Source organism: Podarcis cretensis, assembly GCF_951804945.1.
Source record: "Podarcis cretensis genome assembly, chromosome: 16".
Taxonomy (NCBI): Eukaryota; Metazoa; Chordata; class Lepidosauria; order Squamata; family Lacertidae; genus Podarcis; species Podarcis cretensis.
This window is the reverse complement of record NC_137186.1, coordinates 5,657,037-5,683,454: the sequence shown is the minus strand read 5'-3', so window position 1 is coordinate 5,683,454 and position 26,418 is coordinate 5,657,037. Positions and strand designations below refer to the sequence as shown.

Genomic DNA, 26,418 nt, shown 5'->3' with positions numbered 1-26,418 from the left:
AGGAGAGAGGAGAAACCCAGAAAATTGGCATGCAAGGCCTTATAAAGACTTTTGAAATTGCCACCCTGTAGATCAAGACCACCCCCAGAAACATCATACATACATCACAGAAGGGGTGTAACCTAAGACCACCCCTCGGATACATCATACCTACAACACAGAAAAGGCGGTCTAAACAGAAATTTGAATGTTGTTTTCCTCCTGTTCTTGTTTATCTCCTGTCTGGCAGGTTACTTGATTGGATTGCCTGGGTAGCCTGGCCAGTCTTTTGTAATGATAAATACTTAGTTCCTGGGCCAGGTCACAGGCCCACACCCTATTCAAACATAGACATACCCTTAAGACAGGATTTGTGAGGAAAGAGACAATGGGGAGGTTTCCCACTTTGACCTCGCAGAGAAAACATTTGGTCAGTTTAGGAATCAAAATGGTTCCAGGTTGGCCTTCCTGTGCTGATCTATGTATGTGCTTGGTTGGTACACTTATGAACATTATCATACATCTAAGACCATAAAATTCCTATCACAACTTTCAGGCACTTTTGTGTAAGAAGCAATAGATAAATGTAATAAACCAGCAGCTTCAAACCTAGTGATGCTCGGGAATTCTAAGAAACAAACAAACAAACAAAATCGGTCCAAGTTTTTGAACCCGGGGCAGTTTTGAAAGCGGTGCTTAAAACCGGCACACTTTCTGTGGTGAAAATCAGCAAAGGTTCTGAAATGAGCAGTGAAAATCAGGACAGTTTTTAAACTGGTGGTTAAAACCAGCGTGCTTTTGAAATCGGCGGTTAAAATCAGTGCCCGCTTCGACGGTCCAGTCGGCCATCTTGATTTCAAAATGGCGTCCAAAAACACGAGAAGAAAGCCTGCTTCTCGGTCTCAGGAACCGTCGTATGATGTCACCGGCAGTGACATCTTAAGGGGCGTCCAAATGCACTGCGAACAAACAGCCTTCCATAGCAGGGAAGAAAATTACAGTGGTGCCTCGCAAGACGAAATTAATTCGTTCCGCGAGTTTTTTCGTCTTGCGAAGCACGGACTTTGGAAAAGCTTCAAAAATCACCAAAGTCTTCAAAAACCTCAAAAAAGGCCACCACACCGCGTGCTATGAGTTGCTCCTCGAAGTGAATGCACGGTTTTAAGAAAAAGGAAACAAACTTGCAAGACAAAGGAAACAAACTTGCAAGACGTTTCCGTCTTGCGAAGCAAGCCCATAGGGAAATCCGTCTTGCGAAGCAACTCAAAAACGAAAAACTCTTTCGTTTTGCGAGTTTTTCGTCTTTCGAGGCATTCGTCTTGCGAGGTACCACTGTACAAGGATGAGCCGTCGTCCTGCCCTGGGTGCAAAAATGTCCCACAGCAGCCCTGTCCCCCCCACCCAAGGCGTTTCTGATTCCCTCAGCCCTCGTGGCGTCTGCTGTGACTTTTAAGCCGGTTACCCGTCCACCGCTGCCATGGCTGGGTCAGCCCAGGTCTCCTTCAGCGCTTGCTCTGACAAAAGAACTTCAGCCATTTCCCTCCCTTCTTTCTTCCCGCGCTCTTAATTCTCACTGTCCCGGGTTGCCCTCATTAATCCCCCACCGCCCCTCCGTGAACTGGAGGGATCTTAAATCTGGCCAAAGTCCTCCATCTTTCTGGAGCAATTACACAAATTTGCAAAGGTGGCTCGGCCTCCCGTTTCAGGGCCTGAAGCTGCCCAGAGGAGAGGAAGGACGCTAAATCTCCTGCATCATGCTTTTTCGTCGCACGCTACCTGGTTATATTTTCTACGAAAGTGCAGTTTTGTAAAAATAAAAATAAAACAAGTGTGTGTGAAAGAGGGAGGGAGGGAGGGAGAAGTGAACTTGTCAGTTCCGGTGTCCTTCAGCTTCTCATTTTTCCAATCATAAGTTTAGTGTGGTGAAGTGGTTAAGAGCAGTAGACTTGTAATCTGGTGAACCGGGTTCGATTCCCCGCTCCTCCACATGCAGCTGCTGGGTGACCTTGGGCTGGTCACACTTCTTTGAAGTCTCTCAGCTCCACTCACCTCACAGAGTGTGTGTTGTGGGGGAGGAAGTGAAAAGGAGGTTGTGAGCCGCTTTGAGACTCCTGAAGGGGAGTGAAAGGCGGGATATCAAATCCAAACTCCTCTTCTTCTCTCCGCATTCGCTTGAGAATCTATTTTTAAGTTCCCCGTGAAAATTCACCGGCAAAGATTTAGCACAGATTTCTCCTGATTCATACGTTTTTAGAGAGTCCGTGTGGTTAGAGCACTGAAGAAACCAGGACTCCAATCTCTGCTCAGCCAGGAAACTTAGTGTATGACCTGGAAGGAGGTGTGGGGTGGAAGTAGTCCCTGCCTCTCAGCCTGACCTACCTCACAGGGTTGTTGAGAAGGTTAAATGGGGAGGAGACATGTGTACGCCACCTTGATCTCCTTGAAGTGTGGGCCGCAAGAATAAATAAATATCTGATAAAACGAAATAACTACATGCAGTTTTGCCTAACATGCTTGTTTCTGCAAAGCCTCCTCAAGTTAATCCTTTTTGCGTGTCATTTCCCCTGATATATCAATTTTTGTGCGTACTTTAGTATATATACTTTAGTATATATAGGGATGTGGGTGGCGCTTTGGGTTTAACCACAGAGCCTAGGACTTGCCGATCAGAAGGTCGGCGGTTCGAATCCCCGCGATGGGGTGAGCTCCCGTTGCTCGGTCCCGGCTCCTGCCCACCTGGCAGTTCGAAAGCACATCAAAGTGCAAGTAGATAAATAGGTACTGCTCCAGCGGGAAGGTAAACGGCGTTTCCGTGCACTGCTCTGGTTCACCAGAAGTGGCTTAGTCATGCTGGCCACATGACCCGGAAGCTGTCCCCCGGCTTCCTTGGCCAGTAAAACGAGATGAGTGCCGCGACCCCAGAGTCGGCCACGACTGGACCTAACGGTCAGGGGTCCCTCTTTTAGTATATGCATTTTCGTACATGTGACTTGGCTGCAGAACTACAGTGCAAAATTTGGAGGAGTGTGAATGTTTTGCTCTGGCCTACTTACTTCTGCCAAGAAGGGCCTCCCGTCCACCTTGTGCTCTGACCCTTCGAGGCTCCCCTTTCTCCCCCAGTGAAGGTGCAGCTGAACAGCCGTAAACATCATGGGCAAACCGTGCAGTTGCATGCTTGGGGGCAGAGACATCTGCACTGCAAGAGAGAGAGGGAGAGGGAAAGAAGCCACAAGGTCTTCAGTGTGGTGGTTGCAAACCCTCCAACCTTTCTCTGATGAAAACAGGGACGTCCCATTCCATAATGATAATTCTATTATTTATACCCCACACGTCTTACTGGGTTGCCCCAGCCATTCTGGGCTATATACAGTCATACCTCAGGTTATGAACGCTGCGGGTTGCGCATTTTCGGGTTGCGGACAGCGCCAAACCTGGAAGTACCGGAACGGGTTACTTTCATGCTTGTGCATGCGCAGAAGCGCAAAATGACATCATGCGCATGCACAGAAGCGCACCATGCACATGCACAGACGAGGCGCTGTGGGTTGCAAACATGCCTTCCGCACGGATCACGTTCGCAACCCGAGGTATGACTGTATATAAAAACATAATAAAACATTAAACATTTTTTTAAAACTTCCCTATACAGGATTGCCTTCAGATGGCTCGGGGGGTCAGATAACTGCATACCCTCCAACATTTTTCCAAGGAAAATAGGGATGCCCTAAGGAAAAGCGGGACATTCCAGGATCAAATCAGAAACCGGAACAGCTTCTCTAAATCAGGGATGTCCCTGGAAAATAAGGGCACTTGGAAGGTCTGTGGTTGGAATGGAAGAACCGTTTGCTTTCTTTAGCCCTTCATTACAAGAAGAAGGATTATTATTCGCATGTGCAAGGAGAATGGATCTTGCCCTGGAGTTGCCAGGTGAACAACTGGCCACATTTTGTCGCCACGGTAACGGACCAGCATCTTCCCTGGTACAGAAGTCTCCATGGCGACGTGGAGGGAAGTCTTCCTGGCATCTGAGATTTTGCAGGCCTGGGCTGTAGCCATGGGCCGACCGCTCTTCAACAAGGCGATTATACACGACAGACATGTGCTAGCTTCTTATATTTTTCTATTTTTATGTATCGAATCTGCCTTTCCATCCTGCAGCACTCTGGCATGGAGCATTCCCTAACCCCAGGAAAACAGAAAATACAGATGGCAGATGGGGTTGGGGAAAGGGGAACTGCCTTTAAGTCCCATAAACAGCCTCACCTGTGTGTCCGTTATTTATTAGGGTGAAGTCGTCGCCTCCTGGATTCCGATACCCCGACGTCTCAACTGGAGGCAGGGAAGGGTCGTATTGGACTGTACCCGTGTCAATATCGATAGGGGACTGAGCTTTCCGCCCACAATCTGGGTAAGTGTCCGGCCAGTGCTCCTGTCCGTGGGACCCTGAGAAGGAAGAATATAAACTGTTACATACTGAAGTTCTCACCCTGGGCCAGCAGGGGGATACTGTAGATAGCTATGCAAATAAGGGATCGAAAATGGCGTTCAGTGATTGGATAGTTTTAGAAAATTGTTACAGTTACGTTGTACTGGAGCTCTATATAAGCAGGCTGGCTGAGCCCTTCAGTTCAGTTCTGCTCTGACCTGTCAATAAACAAGAGCTGTTTGAAGAATCGCTGTGTCGTCTGATATGTTCACCCACAACTTAACATAAACACTGACCACTGAGGCAGCAACGTGCTTGTGGGGAGGAGAGATTCAGGGCAGATAAAAGAGCATCCTTCTCCACACGGCGCATAGTTAAACTATGGAACTTCCTGCCACAGGAAGCAGCGATGACTGCCAATATGAATGGCTTTAAAAAATGGATCAGGCAAATTTGGGGGGGGAAGGCTATTGATGGAAACCACAGGAGAGGAGAATCGGTCCTGTGTTCAAGTCCTGCTTGTGGGTTTCGCAAAAGAGGCATCTGTTTGGCCACTGTGAGAACAGGATGCTGCATCAGATGGGCCTTTGGCCTGATCCTGCAGGCTCTTATTCTGTTTTTAGGGAAAATCAGGAGTTGGTAAATGCACAACTTTGAGCCATCTCTCTCTCTCTCTCTTTTCTCTCTATCATTTAATTTTTATTAAGTTTTTCTATTTCACATTTTAGAATCTTCATTTAAACAACTTTAAAATATCAGTGACCTCCCTTCTTCCCTTTCCATGGTTCAGTTTGCATGCCATAGATCCCTGCATATTTTACATAAACTAAACCACTCAGTATTGATTTTTTACGCCCATCAAAACTTATTTACACTGCTGAATTTATCTTAATGCTGCCAATGTTTTCATATGTACACAATCTTCACCCATATATTCAATAAACATTTTCCAATCTTCTTTAAATGTATATTCTTATTGTTCTCTTATTCTATAATTTAAGTCTGCAAGCTGTGCATATTCCATCAGTTCAAGGTGCCACTCTTCTTTGGTTGGGACCTCGCTTGTTTTCCATTTTTGGGCTAACAAAACATGGACCGCAGTAGTAGTAGCATACGTAAATATTATTTTTTGACACCTGGGAATTTCTGTCTGAATTATCCCCAACAAAAAGGACTGTTTGTTTTTTTGAAAAAGTGCTTTTAAACGTTTTTCCCGATTCATTATGGATCATTTCCCAATACTCTTTTACAATTCCACCACATATGATAGGACTCAGCCTTATTGCATTTCCAGCATTTGACTAATTCAGCCCTATACATCTTAGCAAATCTACTCGGAGTTAAATACCATCTGTAAATCATTTCCAAGTAGTTCTCTTTCAAGTGCTGTTGCATTAGCAGATGGCAGAATTTAAACGTTGCAGGTCATCAAAGTTAGTAAGCTGGAAGGACCATCCATCAATATTTCTAAACTGCTTTAAATTCTGGAGTTTCTAAGCCAGCATATGTAAAAAATAAAAAAGCATGCGACCGGAAAAAAATTATTCAAATTAACCACAAAAACTGACCCTGATGAATACACAGCCTGCATCTGACAATCCCCAAAATCTGTGCCACTGTCCACTGCGCTGCCACCCACAAAGAGTTTTTTGCCTGTCCTCATCTGCTTCCTAGCGTTGGCACCAGTTTCACCAGTAATAAAGGACGTTTTTTCCTCACCAAAAAAAAAGGCGAAAAGGCAAGTCAGTTCCCCTCTCTTTCTGTGAAAGAGGTTTGCTTCTGAATGGCCGCCCCCCCATGCAAGGCAGGGTAAACACATCACACGCTCCTCTGCATCTGAATTCAAGCGCTCGACTGGCTCTGTGCTGGCTGCAAAGGTTTTCTTTCCATGCGGGGAAGCAAGGATAAAGCTGTTTGCTTTTTCCCTGCCTGGCACAATTGTCATTCCGGTGGCCTCAGAGCTTAAAATGACAGAAGCATGGTTGGAGGGTTCGGCAGTTGTTTTCCTGCACCTTGGAATGAAAATTCGCCGCCACCACCAAACAGTTTGCCCGACCCATTGGAAAAGACATTGTTGTTGCTGTTGTTTAGTCGTTTAGTTGTGTCCGCCTCTTCGTGACCCCCTGGACCAGAGCATGCCAGGCACTCCTGTCTTCCACTGCCTCCCACAGTTTGGTCAAACTCATGCTGGTAGCTTCAAGAACACTGTCCCACCATCTCGTCCTCTGCCGTCCCCTTCTCCTTGGGCCCTCCATCTTTCTCAGCATCAGGGTCTTTTCCAGGGAGTCTTCTCTTCTCATCAGGTGGCCAAAGTATTGGAGCCTCAGCTTCAGGATCTGTCCTTCCAGTGAGCACTCAGGGCTGATTTCCTTCAGAATGGAGAGGTTTGATCTTCTTGCAGTCCATGGGACTCTCAAGAGTCTCCTCCAGCACCAGAATTCAAAAGCATCCATTCTTCGGTGATCAGCCTTCTTTATGGTCCAGCTCTCACTTCCATTCATCACTACTGGGAAAACCATAGCTTGAACTATACGGACCTTTGTTGGCAAGGCGATGTCTCTGCTTTTTAAGATGCTGTCTCGGGATCCATATAGAAGCATATAATTGTAGAGTTAGAAGCGACCCCTGAGCATCTGCAGTGCAGGAATATGGTGATGTCTCTGCTTTTTAAGATGCTGTCTAGGTTTGACCCATTGGAAAAGACATACAGATGACTAAACCTGAGCCCATGAATTTCACTGGGTCCTACTCTGAGTAGAGCTTCGTCTGGTGCAGCCCTTTGTTTTTCTGCAACTAGGAAAAATGAATGAGGCAAGTGAACAACCTATCAGGGAAAGATTTGTATTAAAAAATAACTTTTCGGGAAATGAAGTCTTCGCAATTTCCCAGCTGTCGCTCATGCTTCTCAAGCCCCGCCCATTGTAGGAGGGGCCTGGGATGAACCAATGAGATGGGGACTTTGACACCATTCTGCTTGGTCGTTGTGCCTCCGATTTTCTCCAACAGAGTGCCAACAGGTGAACTAACTAACTATCATGGTACACTGTTTTCTCCAATTTGGGGGTCATTTTTGATTATCTGCTGCTCAGGAGAGGTGAAGACATCAATATCAGCTTGTCTTGTAGGTTCATAGACTTGTTGGAAGAGACCCAAAGAGTCATCACAGGCAATGCAGGCATCCCAGTTTCTCCTTTTTTCAACATTTCCAAATCTATTTACCCTTTTTAAAAAAAGGTACTGGTCCTCATGAAAAATGATCAGCATGTTCAGTCAAATTTATTCCAATATGTGCAATTTCCCCATGCGATTTCCCCTATTAGAATACTTTTCTAAAACATTATTTTCACTGATAGATTGTGTGTGTGTGCGTGCACGCGCAACTATTAGGGAAACAATCACCCCCCCCCCAAGAAGCATCTCCATGCTTTCCCCATCATATGCATTTTTGAACACGTTGCTTCATCAGAGGCCTGCGTTGCAAAATTCAGAGAATTCCGAATTTTAAAGGGTAGCCGTGATTTGCTCTGCAGGTCATTTGGGGAAAAGCAAATTCAGATAGGTTCACCTTTAAACGCGAACCAAAGAGAACTTCTCCCCCTTCCTTGCAAATAACGCCAATCCCATCCGAGGGATCTCAGCCGGCCTTCGCCGCCACCACGGCTAAGCCCTTTTCAGCCCTTCAACATCAACAATGCCTTTGTTTCTTTCCCATGAGTTGGCCACTCTGGGTGAGCTTAAGGGGGGGGGGCGGGATGGAACTGGATTACTCCCCGTGAAAGAGGATCAAGCTTGCCTGGCTGAGTGCCACAATGCTAACCTCATTGGAACGTCGCCGGTTCCTTTGCTAATTGGGACGGTGATTTGGTGCGGAAGGTTTTAGCTGGGGGGAAACAGCCGAGCGGCTGTAGAAAACACACTCAGGAGTTACAAAAGGGACTTTGGGGGCCAGAGGGGAGAATTGCTTTCTCTCTCTCCACGTAATACAGCCATCTTGGTTCCACAAACTCGTGCCTAGTGCCCCTTACCCTGCTATATACAAAGAATTATTCAGAATAACAGTTTGCACAACCCAGTAAGGGGAAAATACTAACACACCAAAAAAACTGAAACAGCAACAACTACAGTGGTACCTCAGGTTACATACGCTTCAGGTTACATACGCTTCAGGTTACAGACTCCGCTAACCCAGAAAAAGTGCTTCAGGTTAAGAACTTTGCTTCAGGATGAGAACAGAAATCGGGCTCCGGCGGCGCGGCAGCAGCAGGAGGCCCCATTAGCGAAAGTGGTGCTTCAGGTTAAGAACAGTTTCAGGTTAAGTACGGACCTCCGGAACGAATGAAGTACTTAACCCGAGGTACCACTGTAGTTGCAAATTTATTCAAAATCCAGTGGAAACTATTTGGTTTGATTAGTTCGGCAAAAGGGGGATTTGATCCAGTGGTACCAGCCTCGAAAGATTCCATCAACGGTGTCTCCAAAAAATTTTACACATCACTTGGGAAGACAGGCGAACTAATACCAGCATACTGGAAGAAGCAAAGGTCGCCAGTGTTGAAGCAATGGTTCTTCAACATCAACTTTGTTGGACTGGTCATGTTGGGCAGATGCCTGATGATCGTCTTCCAAAGCAATTAGTCTATTCCGAACTTGAAAATGGAAAGCGTAATGCTGGTGGTCAACAAAAGAGGTTTAAAGGCTGTCTCAAGGCAAATCTTTAAAAATGCAGTATAAACACTGAAAATTGGGAAACACTGGCCTGCGAGCGCTCCAGTTGGAGAACAGCCTTTACCAAAGGGGTCATGGGCTTTGAGACGCTCAAACTCAGGACACAAGGGAGAAACGTGCTAAGAGGAAGACACGCTTGGCAAATCCAAACCATGATCAGCTCCCACCCGGAAACCTATGTCTCCACTGTGGAAGGAAGTGTGGATCCAGAATTGGCCTCCACAGTCACTTATGGACTCATTGTTAAAACCGTGTTTATGGAAGACAGTCTTACTCGGCTACGAGGGATTGCCAAAGAAGAAGGACCAGCTTTGCAAAGTCTGAGTCATTTATCCCTCCAATGCCCCCCCATGCCTCTTGGCACCCTCTGGGTGACCCCACCCAGCCTTAGGAAGCTCCACCTCTTGCTTTGGGAACCCCTGATTTAATCTATTTACATCCCGCCTTTTCCTCAAGTTGGGATCCATATTGTTGTTGCTGTTGTTTAGTCGTGTCTGACTCTTCGTGACCACCTGGACCAGAGCACGCCAGGCACTCCTGTCTTCCACTGCCTCCTGCAGTTTGGTCAAACTCATGCTGGTAGCTTCGAGAACACTGTCCAAGCATCTCGTCCTCTGCCGTCCCCTTCTCCTTGTGCCCTCCATCTTTCCCAGCATCAGGGTCTTTTCCAGGGAGTCTTCTCTTTTCATGAGGTGGCCAAAGTATTGGAGCCTCAGCTTCAGGATCTGTCCTTCCAGTGAGCACTCAGGACTGATTTCATTCAGAATGGAGAGGTTTGATCTTCTTGCAGTCCATGGGACTCTCAAGAGTCTCCTCCAGCACCAGAATCCAAAAGCATCCATTCTTCGGCGATCAGCCTTCTTTATGGTCCAGCTCTTACTTCCATTCATCACTACTGGGAAAACCATGGCTTTAACTATACGGACCTTTGTCGGCAAGGCGATGTCTCTGCTTTTTAAGATGCTGTCTCGGGATCCATGTAGAAGCATATAATTGTAGAGTTAGAAGGGACCTCTGAGCATCTGCAGTGCAGGAATATGCAGCTGTCCCGTACAGGGATCGAACCCACGACCTTGGCGTTACCAGCACCATGGTCTAACCAACAGAGCTATCCATCATCATAAGGGAGCTCACGACATTTAACGGCAGCATCATAAAATGCAAGGCGACAAAAGCAAACTTGCTCAAAGCAGCCCTTCAAACACATCAGAGCACACTGAGCCCCTGCAATTTCCACTGGTGGCCAAAATTGTGGGGGAAAGTGTATTTCCGAGGTTTGATTGCCCATAACACCACTTCTTTTTGGAACGATGCCATAAAATTATATATCAATGGAAAGATAATTTAATGGAGAATGTAATGCAATGGTGTCCGTTCAATTATCTGTATTCTATCAAAAGTTATAGCCAATTAACCAGCAAAAGGAATCACAACTTGCTTAGGCTGCTATGCAGTACCTTTCCTTCATTTGCAGCATCATCTGAACCTTAGTTTCCAAAGGCCTGTCTGAGCAGGAAGGCATCAGTCTGCCGGCGGAAGGATAACAAAGAGGGAGCCAGTCTAGACTTTCCCAGGAAGGAATTCCACAGTCTGGGAGCTGCCACAGAAAAGGCCCTGTCTCTTGTCACCACCAGCCGGGCCTCTGATGCTGATGAGACGAAGGTGACCGGGGCAGACCTTGGTAATATGCCTCCATGTGCGAGGCCACTTCACAACCTCCCACCAGCCCTCGCAGCGCTGGCTTAAGCCGGGTAAACAAGGCACCAGTTTTGGGAAGAAAGTGCAAGGCTCTGGCAGTCTGGTGATGGTTTGCCCGGCTTTGGGAAGGGGGACTCTAGGACCCTATCAGACCCTCCTTCCAGAAGTTGGGCAAACACCTACTAAATAATAATAATAATAATAATAATAATAATAATAATAATAATAAATTTTGTTTATACCCTGCCCTCCCCAGCCAAGACCTGGCTCAGGGCGGCTAACAACCAATATAAAAACAGATTAATTGAAATACAAATTAATTGAAATACAACATTAAAACATTAAAATGCAGCCTCATTTCAATGGAAAGCTTTTAGGGGATGAAAACATCAGGTCTTCACCAAGGCTAACTAAGGCTAAATTCACCTTTGCAAGGTGATCACCAGGGATCTTAGCACCCCGGTTGGTTTGCCTAGGGCGAAGCAATCTTTCAAGTTATTTGCCTCTCCCAAAACCTGCATGAAAGGAGCTTAATTATTTTCTTTCTCTCTCTTATTGCATATACTGTATGTTGCATTTATTTCATTCGCAATGTACATAGTTGTCTCCATGTTAGGACAAGAGTGAGCGACTGCCCCACAGGTCACCCAACCAGCTTCATAGCAGAGTGGGGGATTCGAACCCTGGATTCCCAGGTCCCCCTCTAACCGCTACACCATGCTGATGCCATAGGGAAAGAAGGCAGCTAGGCAAAGACATTCTGTGCATGCTCAGGAGCTTATCGTCGGACTACACAGCCTGGCATTGCTTCATTGGTGCCGCCTGCAACTCGGGGAGCGGGGCCTCCTCAGACGTGGCGCCGTGGCAAACTTACCACTGGCAACAAAGGAATGCATTTGAAATTCTGGAAAGCAAATTCAGACACTGGGAGGAGGAACAGCCTCTCCTTACCTTCATATGTCCAGTGGGATCCTGCAAAGGGAGAAGAGAAGTGGCGAGTCAGTGTTGCTAAATCTTAGCATTGTCAGCAATAATCACCATGTATAAGTTAGATAAAAGAAAGGACTTATTCACACAACACATAGTTAGACTCTGGAACTCCCTGCCACAGGAGGCAGTGAGGGCCAACAACATGGGGGTCTTTGGAAGAGCACTGGTCAAATTCACAAGGAGAGGGCTATCAATGGCTACTAGTCATGTTGGCGATGCTCTGCGTCCGCAGTGAGACGCAGCGATGTTTCTGAATACCAGGTGCTGGAAATCGCAGGAGGGGAGAAGGGTCTTGTGCTCAGAACTCTGTTTTCCTCTATTGCCCTCCCTCCCCCCCCCCAGCAATGCCCCATTGCAGGGCAAGAAGACACCAGCCCTCCCCTGCTGCTGTTCATCCGTATCTTATAATCTGAGGTAAAGGTAAAGGTAAAAGTAAAGGTAAAGGTAAAGGGACCCCTGACCATTAGGTCCAGTCGTGGCCGACTCTGGGGTTGCGGCGCTCATCTCGCTTTACTGGCCGAGGGAGCCGGCGTACAGCTTCCGGGTCATGTGTCCAGCATGACTAAGCCGCTTCTGGCGAACCAGAGCAGCGCACGGAAACGCCATTTACCTTCCCGCCAGAGTGGCACCTATTTATCTACTTGCACTTCGTGCTTTTGAACTGCTAGGTTGGAAGGAGCAGGGACCGAGCAATGGGAGCTCACCCCGTTGCGGGGATTCGAACCGCCAACCTTCTGATTGGCAAGTCCTAGGCTCTGTGGTTTAACCCACAATGCCACCCGCATCCCATAATCTAAGGTAGACTGCATCTGATCCTGAGGTTCCATCTTGTCCTGTTAAGACACCTTTTGACAGCCGCAACTGCTCTCTCACGCACACCCCCTCACCTCATGACATAATCCCATGTGGCATTTTGAAAAGTTTATTGGCCAGTACCTCATCCTTGCCCTCAGAAAGGTTCTGCCCTTTTAAGCTGGCTCCTTTCATATGTTTTGTTTTTTTAAAAAAAGACGAAGGAGCTTTTACAAAAGGTCATTCCATCCCCAGGGAATGTTTGAGAATCTAAAAAGCCCATCTCCGATTACACTTTGGGAAAGCCGGTGGATGCTTTTAAATTTATTTGTAGCCGAAATATACATATCTATACATATACATGAATGCATGTATGTAGAGAGAGGGATATATTAAATCACACCTGGTGAGCAGTCAGCTGCAACAGAAGAAACCTGAGTCGAAGATGATAAGCGAATTGGAATTTCGTTCCATGCCTGAAAAGGAAGCCAGTCCCTTGCCAGGGATCTGATTTGCAGGAGAGTTTATCTCAGGCCGCTGCTAAATTTACCTCGGTCGTGTGAACTTGGAAAAAAGTGGGGGAGAAGGTTTTCCTTCCCTCCCCAATAGCTTGGAAGAAGTTAGGGCTACAAGACGGGAGACTCCTGCAAGAGGAAATTCCGACGAAAGAAGAATGGCAGACAAAATTAACGGACTACGCAGAATTAGATAAAATGACAGGGAGGATTCGAAACCTGCGTGACCAGAGATTCACAGAAGATTGGAAGAAAAATACGAACTATTCGAAGAGCAACTGTAATCAACAAATTACACTAGCAGGACTACAAGAAGCTGTGTAAGGAGAAATATATGAAACGTTGCAAAGTAGAGAGAGAGATATTAGTTATGAGATTTAAATGTAACAGTGAAAGTAAGAAAGGTAAATTAAGTGAATAGATTGGAAAATGTTCAGATGTAGTTGATGGGAGTCAAAAAAATTGTGTAAGATACAAAAGTATGTTTAATTATTGTTGGAAATGATGTGTTAAAAAACTAATAAAATTTATATAACAAGAAAAAATAAATAAAAGGAGATTCCGATTCAATACTCGATAGAAATTTCTGCCGGAAAGAGCCATTTGACAGTGGAACCGACTCCCTCAAGAAGCAGCATGAACGTCCTATGTTTGAAGACTGGCAGATAAAGATGGTAGAATATGTGGAGATGGCAAAGTGGAAGGGGAAGATCCGGAATCAGCGAGACGAACTGTTTCAAAAGGACTGGAGCAAATTTATATTCTATATAAAAGAAAACTGTAAACATTTGAAAACGTTTGTAGGTTTGAAATGCTTTGTAATGTGAAAATAAGGAACTGATTTACATATAAGGAGGTAATTTTTATTAAAAAAGAAGAAGTTTTAATGTAAAAAGTGGTTATAGAAATGCGAGAATTCAGTAAAAGATGTGTGGAAGTCAGAAAGAGGGACGGAAGGAAGTCGATGCTCTGTTTGAGCAATGGTTTATGTCAAAGATTTGTTCAATGAGATGTAATTAAATATGAAAACTCAGCAAAAATTATTATTTTTTAAAAAAAGAGGTGGTGGACTCCCTCCTTCCTTGGAGGTTTTTAAGCAGAGACTGGAAGGCCAACTGTCATGGATGCTTTAGCAGAGATTCCTGCATTCCATTGGGTTGGACTAGATGACCCCCAGGTGTCCCAATTCTACAATTCTTTGATTCTATTTCTGTGACCTCGTATTCAAATCTTTTCTGTCATAGCAGAGACCTGGGAGAAGAAGTAGTGGAAGTGGACTGGAAGAAGTTTAAAGACTATCTGCAGAAACACTGCAAAGTTTATGAATGTTAAAATGATGTTGGATATAAAAATAATATGGCATTAGTGATATAGGTTTAAAAACTATGTAAAAATGTAATAGAAAAAGGGTGAAAGGACTAAAGTTATATTATGTCAAAAGTAAATAATATGTTAAAGGTGTTTAAATATAAGGAGGAAAGATTGGAGACATAATAGAATGATTTCAATAATTAGATTAGAAATGAGTTTTGAAAGAAGGTAAGGATTTGCTGTATCTGATTGGGTAAAGAGGAACACAAAAAAGGGAGGCGTGAGGAAGTCAAGAAAGGAAGTTTTTGTAAGCATAAATTTAAAAGTTGGAATTTTTTATTTTTTATTTTTCTCATTTTGATGGATGGATTTTTCTTTTTATTTCTTTTTTTATGTTTCTGTATTTTATTTTTCTCATCTGTTCTATGTGTATTTGTGACTGTCTTTCCTCATTTTTGTGATTGTTATGTTTCTTTTTTTTCTGTAAAAGCAAATAAATATATTTTTTAAAAAACCACACAAATCTTTTCTGTCATAGCGTAAGAATGCCAGCCATAGAATCGTAGAGGTGGAAGGTCATTCGTCCAACCCCCTGCAATGCCAGAATCGCAGCGGAAGAACCCCTGTTTTAAAAACATTCGGCCTCCGACAGTGGAAGGAGGCTGTAGCCATTGCGGCCGGCGGCTGCAAAGTGAACACGGCCGAGAAGAGCCTTGCGCCACCTGAAACTGAGGCATCTAATCATAAGCTTGCATTTTTATTAAAGCTTATATGTTTAATCAGGGCTTGTATTTTAAGAATGAGCTTAAAAATGTTCTGTTTCATGCCAGGCAGAAGACCAGTTGCCTAAAAACCTTGGCAAGATGTTTTTCTCCTAGACAAGGGCCCCCCCTGATTTATAGCAGAAAACAATTCTCAAAGTCGTAAAAAGGGAATTACAGGCTGACAGCCAAGGTTACACTGACCCTACAAATTAAGGGTGGATAAATAGTAAAATGAGCCATATCTTCTTCCTAAGGTTAAGAAGGTCAAGAGCAGTGAAAAAGACAACTGGTCTGGCTGGCAGAAACAGAACATTTTTGGGAAGTCTTTTCTAAAACTGTTTCTTTCTTAAACTAAGATCCTTTTAAGATTTCTTTTCCTTTTAAAAGGTTATTTATGTATTAAATATATTAGCTTAAATATAATTATGCAAAGGATTTAAGAAATGCTAGATTCTTATTTCATATAGTTGGAAGAGATCACAGGGGCCATCAGCCACCAGACCCACCTTGCCAGACAGGAGACGCCATTGAGCACTCCTGATATATGGTTGTCAGGCCTTTTGTTTAGAAACCTTCAAATGAAGGAGATCTCTCAATGTTGATGTGAACTCAAAATCCTTGACATATGTTTAAGATAAAAATTCAAGATTAATCATCTGTTTTGGAAGGCAATAGGGCAAGGAGGGCAAGAGGTGAGCTGGTAATTAAGATTCCTTGTTGAGACACATGTAAGATATATTACTACTTATTTGTCATTTATAGATAGAAGAATATATAGCTTTTTGATTTCCATAAAAGGGCAAGAGGAAATGGGTGTATCTTTTGTGATTGGTTCTAGCAAACAGCCAATAGGAATTTTAACCAGGCTGATTGGACAGAGGCAGCCACAGGAGGAGCAAGGGGGCTGGATTAAGGAAATATAAGTGCTGGCCAGAATGGCAAGAGGCCAGGCCAGAGCTTGGTAACCATATACCACTGTGCCTCATATTTATTTGTCTGACAAATAAATTACTATTTTAATTTCTCTATTGCTGCGTTGAATATTTCATTCCAGCTAAGCGTTAACCACAAGCAGGGCGCTACAAAACTTCGCACATTCACATGCCTCAAACTCGCCTTGTTGGTTGCATGAATCCCCAGTTTTGCTGCCTTTGCAGAGCTGTAACTGACCAGGAAGTTTGAATCTATTAATCAAGGCCCAAATCAAGACAGCAGGTTTTTTTCCTCCCACCTACAACAGATGGACATTAACAGGATGATTATGTTAGCGCCAATGTCCGCTGCTGTAAATGGTCACTCTGCATACCTTGTGAGCATTTGAGCTTTATAGGGGATTACAGTGGTACCTCGGGTTACATACGCTTCAGGTTACAGACTCCGCTAACCCAGAAATAGTACCTCGGGTTAAGAACTTTGCTTCAGGATGAGAACAGAAATCGTGTGGCGGCAGCGGGAGGCCCCATTAGCTAAAGTGGTGCTTCAGGTTAAGAACAGTTTCAGGTTAAGAACGGACCTCCGGAACGAATTAAGTACTTAACCCGAGGTACCACGGTATGTGCATGTGTGTGTATATATATATATATATATATATATAGTAAAGGTAAAGGTACCCCTGCCCGTACGGGCCAGTCTTGACAGACTCTGGGGTTGTGCGCCCATCTCACTTAAGAGGCCAGGGGCCAGCGCTGTCCGGAGACACTTCCGGGTCACGTGGCCAGCGTGACATCGCTGCTCTGGCCAGAGCCAGAGCCGCACACGGAAACGCCGTTTACCTTCCCGCTGGTAAGCGGTCCCTATTTATCTACTTGCACCCGGAGGTGCTTTCGAACTGCTAGGTTGGCAGGCGCTGGGACCGAGCAGCGGGAGCGCACCCCGCCGCAGGGATTCGAACCGCCGACCTTTCGATCGGCAAGCCCTAGGCGCTGAGGCTTTAACCCACAGCGCCACCTGCGTCCCGTCATATATATATATATGGTGTGTGTGTGTATATATATATATATATAGATAGATATGCTAATTTTAAAATGAGGCTGCATTTTAAATTGCATTTTAACCTGTATTTTAAATTGGTTCCCCCCCCCCATTATGATTTTACTGTAATTTTACTGTTGTTAGCCGCCCTGAGGGCGGGGAGGGCGGGGTATAAATAAATATTATTATTATCATCATCATCATCAACAGGCTGTGTTTTTTTGGGGGGGGGACGATTTCTATCTAGCCTCGCTATTTACATTTCCTCTCCCTCTCTCTACACCCAAGTGCTATGTGTATAAATGCCCGCCAGCATGATGAAGTCCACTCCTTTACTCCATAAGACCACAAGAAGTGTCTCCTGGATCAAGCCAAAGGCCCATCTAGTCCAGCGTCCTGTTCTCACGCTGGCCAAATTACCCCCAAAGAACCTAGGAATCAAGATAGACTAACTCTGGACCTGGAGGCTCCATAAGGACGTCAGAAGAGCCAATGGCTTCCGTCGCACGTTCCCAAAAGACTTCAATGCAGGCACCAGGCTGAATTTTGTCATGAGAACATAAAAAGAGCTTGAGGGATATAAGGGCAGTGGTCCATCTCTCCATCAGGCAAGGAAGCTCCCTGCGGCTGGTGAGTCAGTATCTGGGATCCTGCCATGGGCTGGGCAGGGGCCAGGAAGCTGAGACTGGGTCTTGACAAACAAAGGGAGCTGGGAAGTGTTTTTTTTTTGTTTTTTTTTTTTGAGGGATTTCTTGTGAAAATAAGAAGAGCCTGCTGGATCAGGCCCGCCCAGTCCAGCACCCTGGTCTCACCCTGGGGAAACCAGCAAACAGGATACAAGCACAAGATCACTCTCCTCCTGAGGTTTCCAGAAACTGAGATTCAAAAGCATTGTTCCCTCACAGCAGCAGAGCAAGTTGATCGGGCGCTGGGGTGGTGCGTGTGCCCTGCGCCCAGAGGCAGGGCCAATAATAATAATAATAATAATAATTTATTATTTATATCCCACCCAATACCGTAATACATCAAACATTAAAAGCTTCCCTAAACAGGGCTGCCTTCAGATGTCTTCTAAAAGTCTGGTAGTTGTTGTTCTCTTTGACATCTGGTGGGAGGGCGTTCCACAGGGCGGGTGCCACCACCGAGAAGGCCCTCTGCCTGGTTCCCTGTAACTTGGCTTCTCGCAATGAGGGAACCGCCAGAAGGCCCTCGGAGCTGGACCTCAGTGTCCAGGCAGAACGATGGGGGTGGAGACGCTTCTTCAGGTCTACTGGACCAAGGCCCTTTAGGGCTTTAAAGGTCAGCACCAACACTTTGAATTGTGCTCGGAAACATACTGGGGGCCAGCCGGTGCAGGATGTCCTGTGGTATGTCCCATGGAGGACCTTACAGTCTGCAAATAAAAACATCTTGGAGATCCTGGGCCATAGGGAGGTTAGGGTGGCCTCAACGAGAGCCAGGGCCTTTTCAGTACTGACCCCGATCTGGTGGAATGCTCTGTCCCAAGAGACTAGGGCCCTGCAGGACTTGACATCTTTCCGCAGGGCCTGCAAGACAGAGCTGCTCCACCAGGCCTTTGGCCAAGGCACAGCCTGACCCCCTCCTTCTGTGAACCTCATAAAACTCTAGCCCAACGGTTGCCATTAATTTGATTCTGAATTGATTTTAGAATGAATTGATTCTAGAATGTATTCCAATTAATTGACTGTGATTTTATGTAAACTGTGCTGTTTTTACTGTTGTTAGCCGCTCTGAGCCCAGCTTTGGCTGGGGAGGGCGGGATATAAAGAAAATTTTACAGTGGTGCCTCGCAAGACGAAATTAATCCGTTCCGTGAGGCTCTTCGTATAGCGGTTTTTTTCGTCTTGCGAAGCAAGCCCATTGACAGCTTAGCGGATTAGCGCTATTAGCGGTTTAGCGGCTTTTAGCGATCAGCTGTTAAGCGGCTTAGCGGCTTAGGAAAAGGGGGGGAAAGGGAAAAAACCCCGCAGGAACTCGCAAGACATTTTCGTCTTGCGAAGCAAGCCCATAGGGAAATTTGTTTTGCGAAGCGCCTCCAAAACGGAAAACCCTTTCGTCTAGCGGGTTTTCTGTCTTGCGAGGCGTTCGTCTTGCGGGGCACCACTGTATTATTATTATTGGGGCAGCGGGCACACAAGCCACTGCATCACTCCCAGGAGAGACACGTGGCTTGGGCGCGCTGCAGGCCTCGCAGTGAGTGCCGCCCGCCATTTTCTCACCCCCCTCAGTGCTGATACCGGGGCGGCCCACTGCCCCCCTTCCTCCGCCCCCGCTCCCTCCGACTGTGGCAGCTGAGCATCGCCATCTTGGCTAGTAGTATCTCCTCCTCTGTGAATTTCCAAATCTGCTTTGGAAAGCATCCAAGTTGGTGGCCTGTGGCAGGGAGTTCCATAGTTTCTTTCCATCTGCCCTGAACCTTCCAACATTCAGCTTCACCGAACGCCCACTGTCAACAAAACCAAATAAACAGAAATCTTCTAAATCTCTGAAAGTCACAAAATGTGCACTCTTGATGGATTCTCCTGAAAACCTAGAACCAAATGAACAGGTGTCTTATAGGTCTCTGAAAGTGTGTGTTGGGCTATGCAAGTCTCTGAGAGAAGCAATGGGTCAGATTCTTATCTGGTGAAAACAAGCCGTAAAGCTTTGTTTTATGACGTCCAACGCTGCCGAAGTGGTCCGCAAACAGACGTAGTGAACAGTGATTCCGGATATCCCCACTGTTTCGTGGAATTCTTCTTCAGCACAGCAGAAGGATACAGAAATGCTTCACAGGAATTGCTGTTATTGTTAAGTTGTGGGTGAACATATCAGACGACACAGCGACTCTTCAAACAGCTCTTGTTTATTCAGAGGCCAGAACAGAACTGAACTGAAGGGCTCAGCCAGCCTGCTTATATGGAGCTCCAGTACAACGTAACTGTAACAATTTTCTAAAACTATCCAATCACTGAATGTCACTTTTGATCCTTCATTTGCATAAAAACTATCCAATCACTGAACGTCACTTTCGATCCTTCATTTGCATAACTATCTACAGTATCCCCCTGCTGGCCCAGGGTGAGAACTTCAGTACATAACACCCACAAGTTCTAGTGTTAGGAAAGGAAGGGAAAACCTCTTTCTGTCCTGTCATAGCTCGGTTGGTAGAGCACGAGGCTCTTAATCTCAGGGTCGCGGGTTCAAGTTCTGCATTGGGCAAAAGATTCCTGCATCGGGGGGGGTTGGACTAGATGACCCTCAGGGTCCCGCCGATCCCTACAGTTCTATGATTCAATTATTCTATCCACTTTCACCATGCCAGGCCCAGTTTTGCAGACATCTGTCATGTCAAGAGAACAGGATGTTGTGCGAGTTTTCTCCACAATAAAGCTGTTCGTTTCTCACCTGGAGGACGTCCGGCTAAGACCTCTGAGAAATGCAAACACATGCAGAGCTTAAGCACATTTTCCATGCACTGTTCATGCTTTAAGCCTCTGTTTCTGAGAACCCTGTTTTTGCCCCAGAGCTTTCCCCGTGAAATCCTGCTCTTTCCCACTAAACCAGAGCAAACAGCTATCCACGCGAAACCCGAATTGCTGTTTGTTGTGCTTCAGCGGCAAAAAAGAGTGCTTGGATCTGGGCAAAATGGATATACCTTTTAAGATGGTTTAAAGAAAAATGGTTTAAAGAAAAAATCTAGACAGCATCTTAAAAAGTAGACACATCACCTTGCCAACAAAGGTCTGTATAGTAAAAGCTATGGTTTTCCCAGTAGTGATGTATGGAAGTGAGAGCTGGACCATAAAGAAGGCTGATCGCCAAAGAACGGATGCTTTTGAATTCTGGTGCTGGAGGAGACTCTTGAGAGTCCCATGGACTGCAAGAAGATCCAACCTATCCATTGTGAAGGAAATCAGCCCAGAGTGCTCACTGGAAGGACAGATCCTGAAGCTCCAAGACTTTGGCCACCTCATGAGAAGAGAAGACTCCCTGGAAAAGACCCTGATGCTGGGAAAGATGGAGGAGAAGGGGACGACAGAGGACGAGATGGTGGGACAGTGTTCTTGAAGCTACCAGCATGAGTTTGACCAAGCTGCGGGAGGCAGTGGAAGACAGGGGTGCCTGGCGTGTTCTGGTCCAGGGGGTCACGAAGAGTCGGACACGACTAAACAACTAAACAACAACAACAAAGAAAAATATCTCCCTCTCGCTCTCAATCTCCTCTTGGGTTAGGTTGGCCACAACCCTCTTACATTTCGAACAGGTCTGTCCAGTTAGGTCGGGGGGGGGGGGAATCCCTTCCTGTAAACCAACGGTCCTCAACCTGTGGGTCCCCAGGTGTTGTTGGACTACAACTCCCATCATCCCTGACCACATTGGTCAGGCTGGCTAGGCATGATGGGAGTTGTAGTCCAACAATATCTGGGGACCCACAGGTTGAGAAACACTGCAACCCTGGAGAGATGCTGGAGAGATGCAGACAAGACTGAGTGAAAAGACCCAAGGGCCCGACGTGGCGAGAAGCATCTCCCTCTCTTCCTCTTTAAATCATCCGTCTGTTCACTAGCACCTCGCTTTCTCTCCTGCGCAATAGTCCGGCGAGAGAGCTCCAAGCGGGAGGTTCCATGTTTGATCCCCAGCATCTAAGCCTGAAACCCTGCAAAGCCTCTGCTGGCCCGTGTAGGCAATATGGAGCTAGGTAGACCAAGGCTCTCTCGGTCCAAGCCAGTTTCTGATGTTGCTGGGTACCAGGCTGCATTTTGCAGGCCTTGAAAGCCTTTATTTTCTGACCACAGCTCTTCTACGTGGAAGCATATTTCTCCCGAACACGTTATCTGCTCTGCTTTGTCAGAGCTCTGCTTTGGCGTTTTCTTTCTTTTTATTTCACAGTATTAGATACAATAATCTTTATTGTCATTGTCCCATACAGAACAACGAAACGGAAAAAATCTACATCAGACATTCAAAAACCAACAAGCCTGCTATCCCAGCTATCCCAGCCTGGTTAGCCCCCTAAAAATTCTGATACCCCATAATTAAATACAATATACTCCCATAGAGGCTACCTTAAAGGTAAAGGTAAAGGGACCCCTGACCATTAGGTCCAGTCGTGGCCGACTCTGGGGTTGCAGTGCTCATCTTGTTTTACTGGCCGAGGGAGCTGGCGTACAGCTTCCGGGTCATGTGGCCAGCAGGACTAAGCCACTTCTGGAGAACCAAAGCAGCGCACGGAAATGCCGTTTACCTTCCCGCTGTAGCGGTACCTATTTATCTACTTGCACTTTGACGTGCTTTCGAACTGCTAGGTTGGCAGGAGCAGGGACCGAGCAACGGGAGCTCACCCCGTCGCGGGGATTCGAACTGCCAACCTTCTGATCGGCAAGTCCTAGGCTCTGTGGTTTAACCCACAGTGCCACCCGCATCCCTGGAGACTACCTTACACTGCGTTTAAAACCAAAATGGCATTTGGATTATTCTCCACTATTTCCTCCTAATGTATTATTATTATTATTATTATTATTATTATTATTCTCATTATTATTCTCGGCATCATCATCATCATCACCTGGGTACAAAGGTGTGGACAATTCCAAATAAACAAACCACTCCCTGTTCTTTTAGGTAGAGTGTGGGGTGTCCACTCCTCAGATTTTGAGTCATTATCCTCTCTTGACTCCTTTAGAGTTTTGCCTAGGAGGGTGGAAGGCAGGGTGTGTTGTTGTTGTTGTTGGTTGTTGTTGTTGTTGTTGTCACACACCTCTTTGCCCTGCCCTTTGACACTTGAGATAGATATTTACAAGATCCACCCTAGTCCTTCAACTGCTTTCAATACAGTCGTACCTCGGAAGTCGAACAGAATCCGTTCCGGAAGTCCGTTCGACTTCCAAAACGTTCGGAAACCAAGGCACAGCTTCCGATTGGCTGCAGGAAGCTCCTGCAGCCAATCAGAAGCCGCGGAACCAGAGTCGGACATTTGGCTTCCGAAAATAGTTCACAAACTGGAACACTCACTTCCAGGTTTATGGCATTCGAGAGCCAAAACGTTCAATTCGCAAGGCGTTTGGGACCCAAGATACGACTGTATTGAATTTTAAATTGCTTTAACCTGCCCTGCAATCTGGTGGAGAAGGGTAGGCAAGAAATAATGATAATGGTGATGATGATATTAATATTAATATTAACATTAATAATAATATCAACAATAACGGAAATAACTAATATTGATGACATGTTAATAACATCTTACAATAACTAGTAATTAATAATCATTAATAGTAAATAATAAAAACAGATAATAATAACTAGCAATATTTATTATTACTGTTAGTAAGAACAATAATGTTTTGTAGAGGTTGCAGATTGCAATGGATTAGTCTGTCAGAGCAGTTCCTCCTTTTCCCAGTCCTAAGTTCAGTTCATCACACGCCTGCATGTGCCCACATTAGTTTTGTTTCTTAAGCCATCGCAAAACTTCTCCAGCGTTTACGTGCATACTTTTTGCACGCAAAAAAAAGCACACCTTTTGACACGCAGTTTCTGCTGACGTGCTTTTGTAGACTCCTCTGGCTAATGCATGCACTTTGTGGACACTCCCCCCCCTAAAAAAAAGCACGCATTTTTTCACTTTTTTGGGTTGGCTGGTTTGTTGTACAGCTGCACTGCAAAATTCAGAGAAGGGCAATGTCAAACGATAGTTGTGTTCCTGTACTGTCTTGGGACGCGTCATGCGGGAAGCGAAGACCAAATTTCTCCCCTGTGCCAAGTTAGGAATAGCAAAGTATATGTCCTTCTATATGACATTTGTTAGCTCTGGTCTAAATGAATTATTATTATTATTATTATTACGATGATGATGATGACGACTTACATTTGTATTCCACCTCTCCTTCAAGGAGCTCACGGTGGCTTACATACTTCTCTATTTTATCCCGCCCTGTGGAACGCTCTCCCACCAGATGTCAAAGAGAAAAATAACTACCAAACTTTTAGAAGGCATCTAAAGACAACCCTGTTTAAGGAAGCTTTTAATGTTTAATAGGTTATCGTATTTTAGTGTTTTGTTGGAAGCCGCCCAGAATGGCTAGGGAAACCCAGCCAGAAGGGTGGGATATAAATAATAAATTATTATTATTATTATTATTATTATTATTATTATTGCTATTATTATTATCTGCACAACGACCCTGCGAGGGAGGCTGAGCTACTGGGGCTTTGAACCCTGGTCTCCCCCAGGTCCTAGTCTTCATTTAATTCCCACAACCCTGCAAGATTGGTTAGGCTGAGGTCACTCAGTGTGCTTCAGAGCCAAGAGGAGATTCGAACCCTGCTCTCCCGGGTCCTAGCCCAACACTCTAACCACTAAGCCACACTGGCTCTGGAACGGGAGCAAAGTCTTTGCAAATGCCCTTCAGGGGACACGTCTGTAGAAGAGGAATAGCCGGCGTTTGCAAACATAGCCGTCGATTCCGGCCGAACGCTGATTACTTGGGGGTTTGTTTGTGCAAAAAGAGTCGGGGCTGCTCTGTTTATTTGGGGGAGTATTATGCTCTAGCCATCCACAAACGGTTGACAACGGACTCAACTGCACCTCGTCCCAACAGAGGGGAAATGATCAAGGTGAAAACTTACCGCCGCTCCCAGTCCAAGCTTGGGGCAAAACTTGCAGGAAGAAAACAGCAAGGAGCATCTTGCAATGGCAGAAGACAGGTGGATGAGGATTTATTTTTAAATAGATGGATGTTCTCTGGTCCAAAAAATAATAATAATAATTGCCTTTTTATGCTTCCTTCCACTGTGGCTTCCCAGTCTGCGCAAAGGTATATTCAGTTCCCCGAAACAGAATGGGTTCGGATGGATGTCCAGGTCACCACGAATGAGATCTGCCTTCTTTTGCCTTTTTACCTTGTCCTCTCCCAGGGAGTCATCGGAGCCACTTTGCCAACCACCCAAAAAAAAAAAAAAAAAACCTGGACGTTTTTTATTTTGTTTTTAAGGTAGCTCTGAGCAACAGAGGGAGTTTGCCCGGCGCCCGAGGTCCCTGCTCCTTAAATACGTCGTCCACAGAAGTCTGTGGAGTCCCAACGGTATTTGGACAAGGCGAGAGAGAGAGAGAGAGAGAGAGAGAGAGAGAGAGAAAGGGGACGAGGGAAGGGGGGCTGGAATTTGGCCGCTGTTCAGGCCTGTGCCAGCCAAGTCCCTCTGCAAGAGGCCGGCCGCTTTGATCCGCTGGTCCTAACAGAGCAGACAGGCTGGAGTGGGGGACATGGGAAAGGGACGGTTCTGGCGGTGATTATAAAATGGCAAAAGAGGGTCCGGTGCCAGGGACTCGTTTATCTGCACCAGGAGCTTGTTAGAATGCCTGTAATGTAACAATGAAGGCAAGGGTTCCACTGAGCATACACAGAATGCCCTGGAGCGCAAAGGTTCCAGTTGTCACCGTCTCCCTTGTCCCTGAGCATATGGGGCACCTTCTATCTAAAAGGTCAATGCCCTACAAAGTCCTGACTCTGTGCCTCAGCCGTCTGAGTTAAAGGGCAGAGTCACTCCGCCTAGAGGAAATTAGCCAGTTACTATCTGCCACGTGGCATTACGGTCGAGGGTCCGAGGGTCCGAGGTTTGGTGGTGGTAGAAAACAGCTGTTTTGCATGCAGAAGGCCCGAGCCTGATGGAGCCCAGGGTCTGATTTGGTGCAAAACATCTTCCTACCTTCTTCTCAAGGGACGCGGGTGGCGCTGTGGGTTAAACTACAGAGCCTAGGACTTGCCGATCAGAAGGTCAGCAGTTCGAATCCCCGTGACGGGGTGGGCTCCCATTGCTCGGTCCCAGCTCCTGCCAACCTAGCAGTTCGACAGCACGTCAAAGTGCAAATAGATAAATAGGTACCACTCCAGCGGGAAGGTAAACGGTGTTTCCGTGCGCTGCTCTGGTTCGCCAGAAGCGGCTTAGTCCTGCTGGCCACATGACCCGGAAGCTGTCTGCAGACAAACGCCGGCTCCCTCGGCCTATAGAGCAAGATGAGCGTGCAACCCCAGAGTCAGTCACAACTGGACCTAATGGTCAGGGGTCCCTTTACCTCTTTACCTTCTTCTCAAATCAAAACCATGAGCACTAGAATCTTACTTTCGCAGGAAGATGTTGAGAGAGCACCTGCTCTGCATGCAGAAGGGCTCAGGTTCAATCACCAGCGGCCTCTCTGGGTAAGGCAGGGAACGTCTCCTGCCCAAAAGCCTGGAGAGCCTCTGCT

General features: G+C 46.0%; 1 protein-coding gene across 2 annotated transcripts in view; it reads right to left on the bottom strand.

Annotated features, from left to right (window-relative positions):
* CA14 (carbonic anhydrase 14) overlaps positions 1 to 25,558 on the bottom strand; it is a 37,517-nt gene extending 11,959 nt beyond the window's left edge. The window contains exons 1-4 of one of the 2 annotated variants that reach the window (XM_079958350.1): positions 24,804 to 25,558; positions 11,780 to 11,800; positions 4,243 to 4,422; positions 3,033 to 3,175 (exon numbers count right to left, since the gene is read on the bottom strand). In XM_079958350.1, coding sequence (XP_079814476.1) covers positions 3,033 to 3,175; positions 4,243 to 4,422; positions 11,780 to 11,800; positions 24,804 to 24,861 — 402 coding nt within the window. In that variant the 5' untranslated portion in view covers positions 24,862 to 25,558. The remainder of the gene's footprint in view (positions 1 to 3,032; positions 3,176 to 4,242; positions 4,423 to 11,779; positions 11,801 to 24,803) is intronic. The other variant, XM_079958351.1, reaches the window with a different exon arrangement.
* Positions 25,559 to 26,418: the final 860 nt, after the last annotated feature.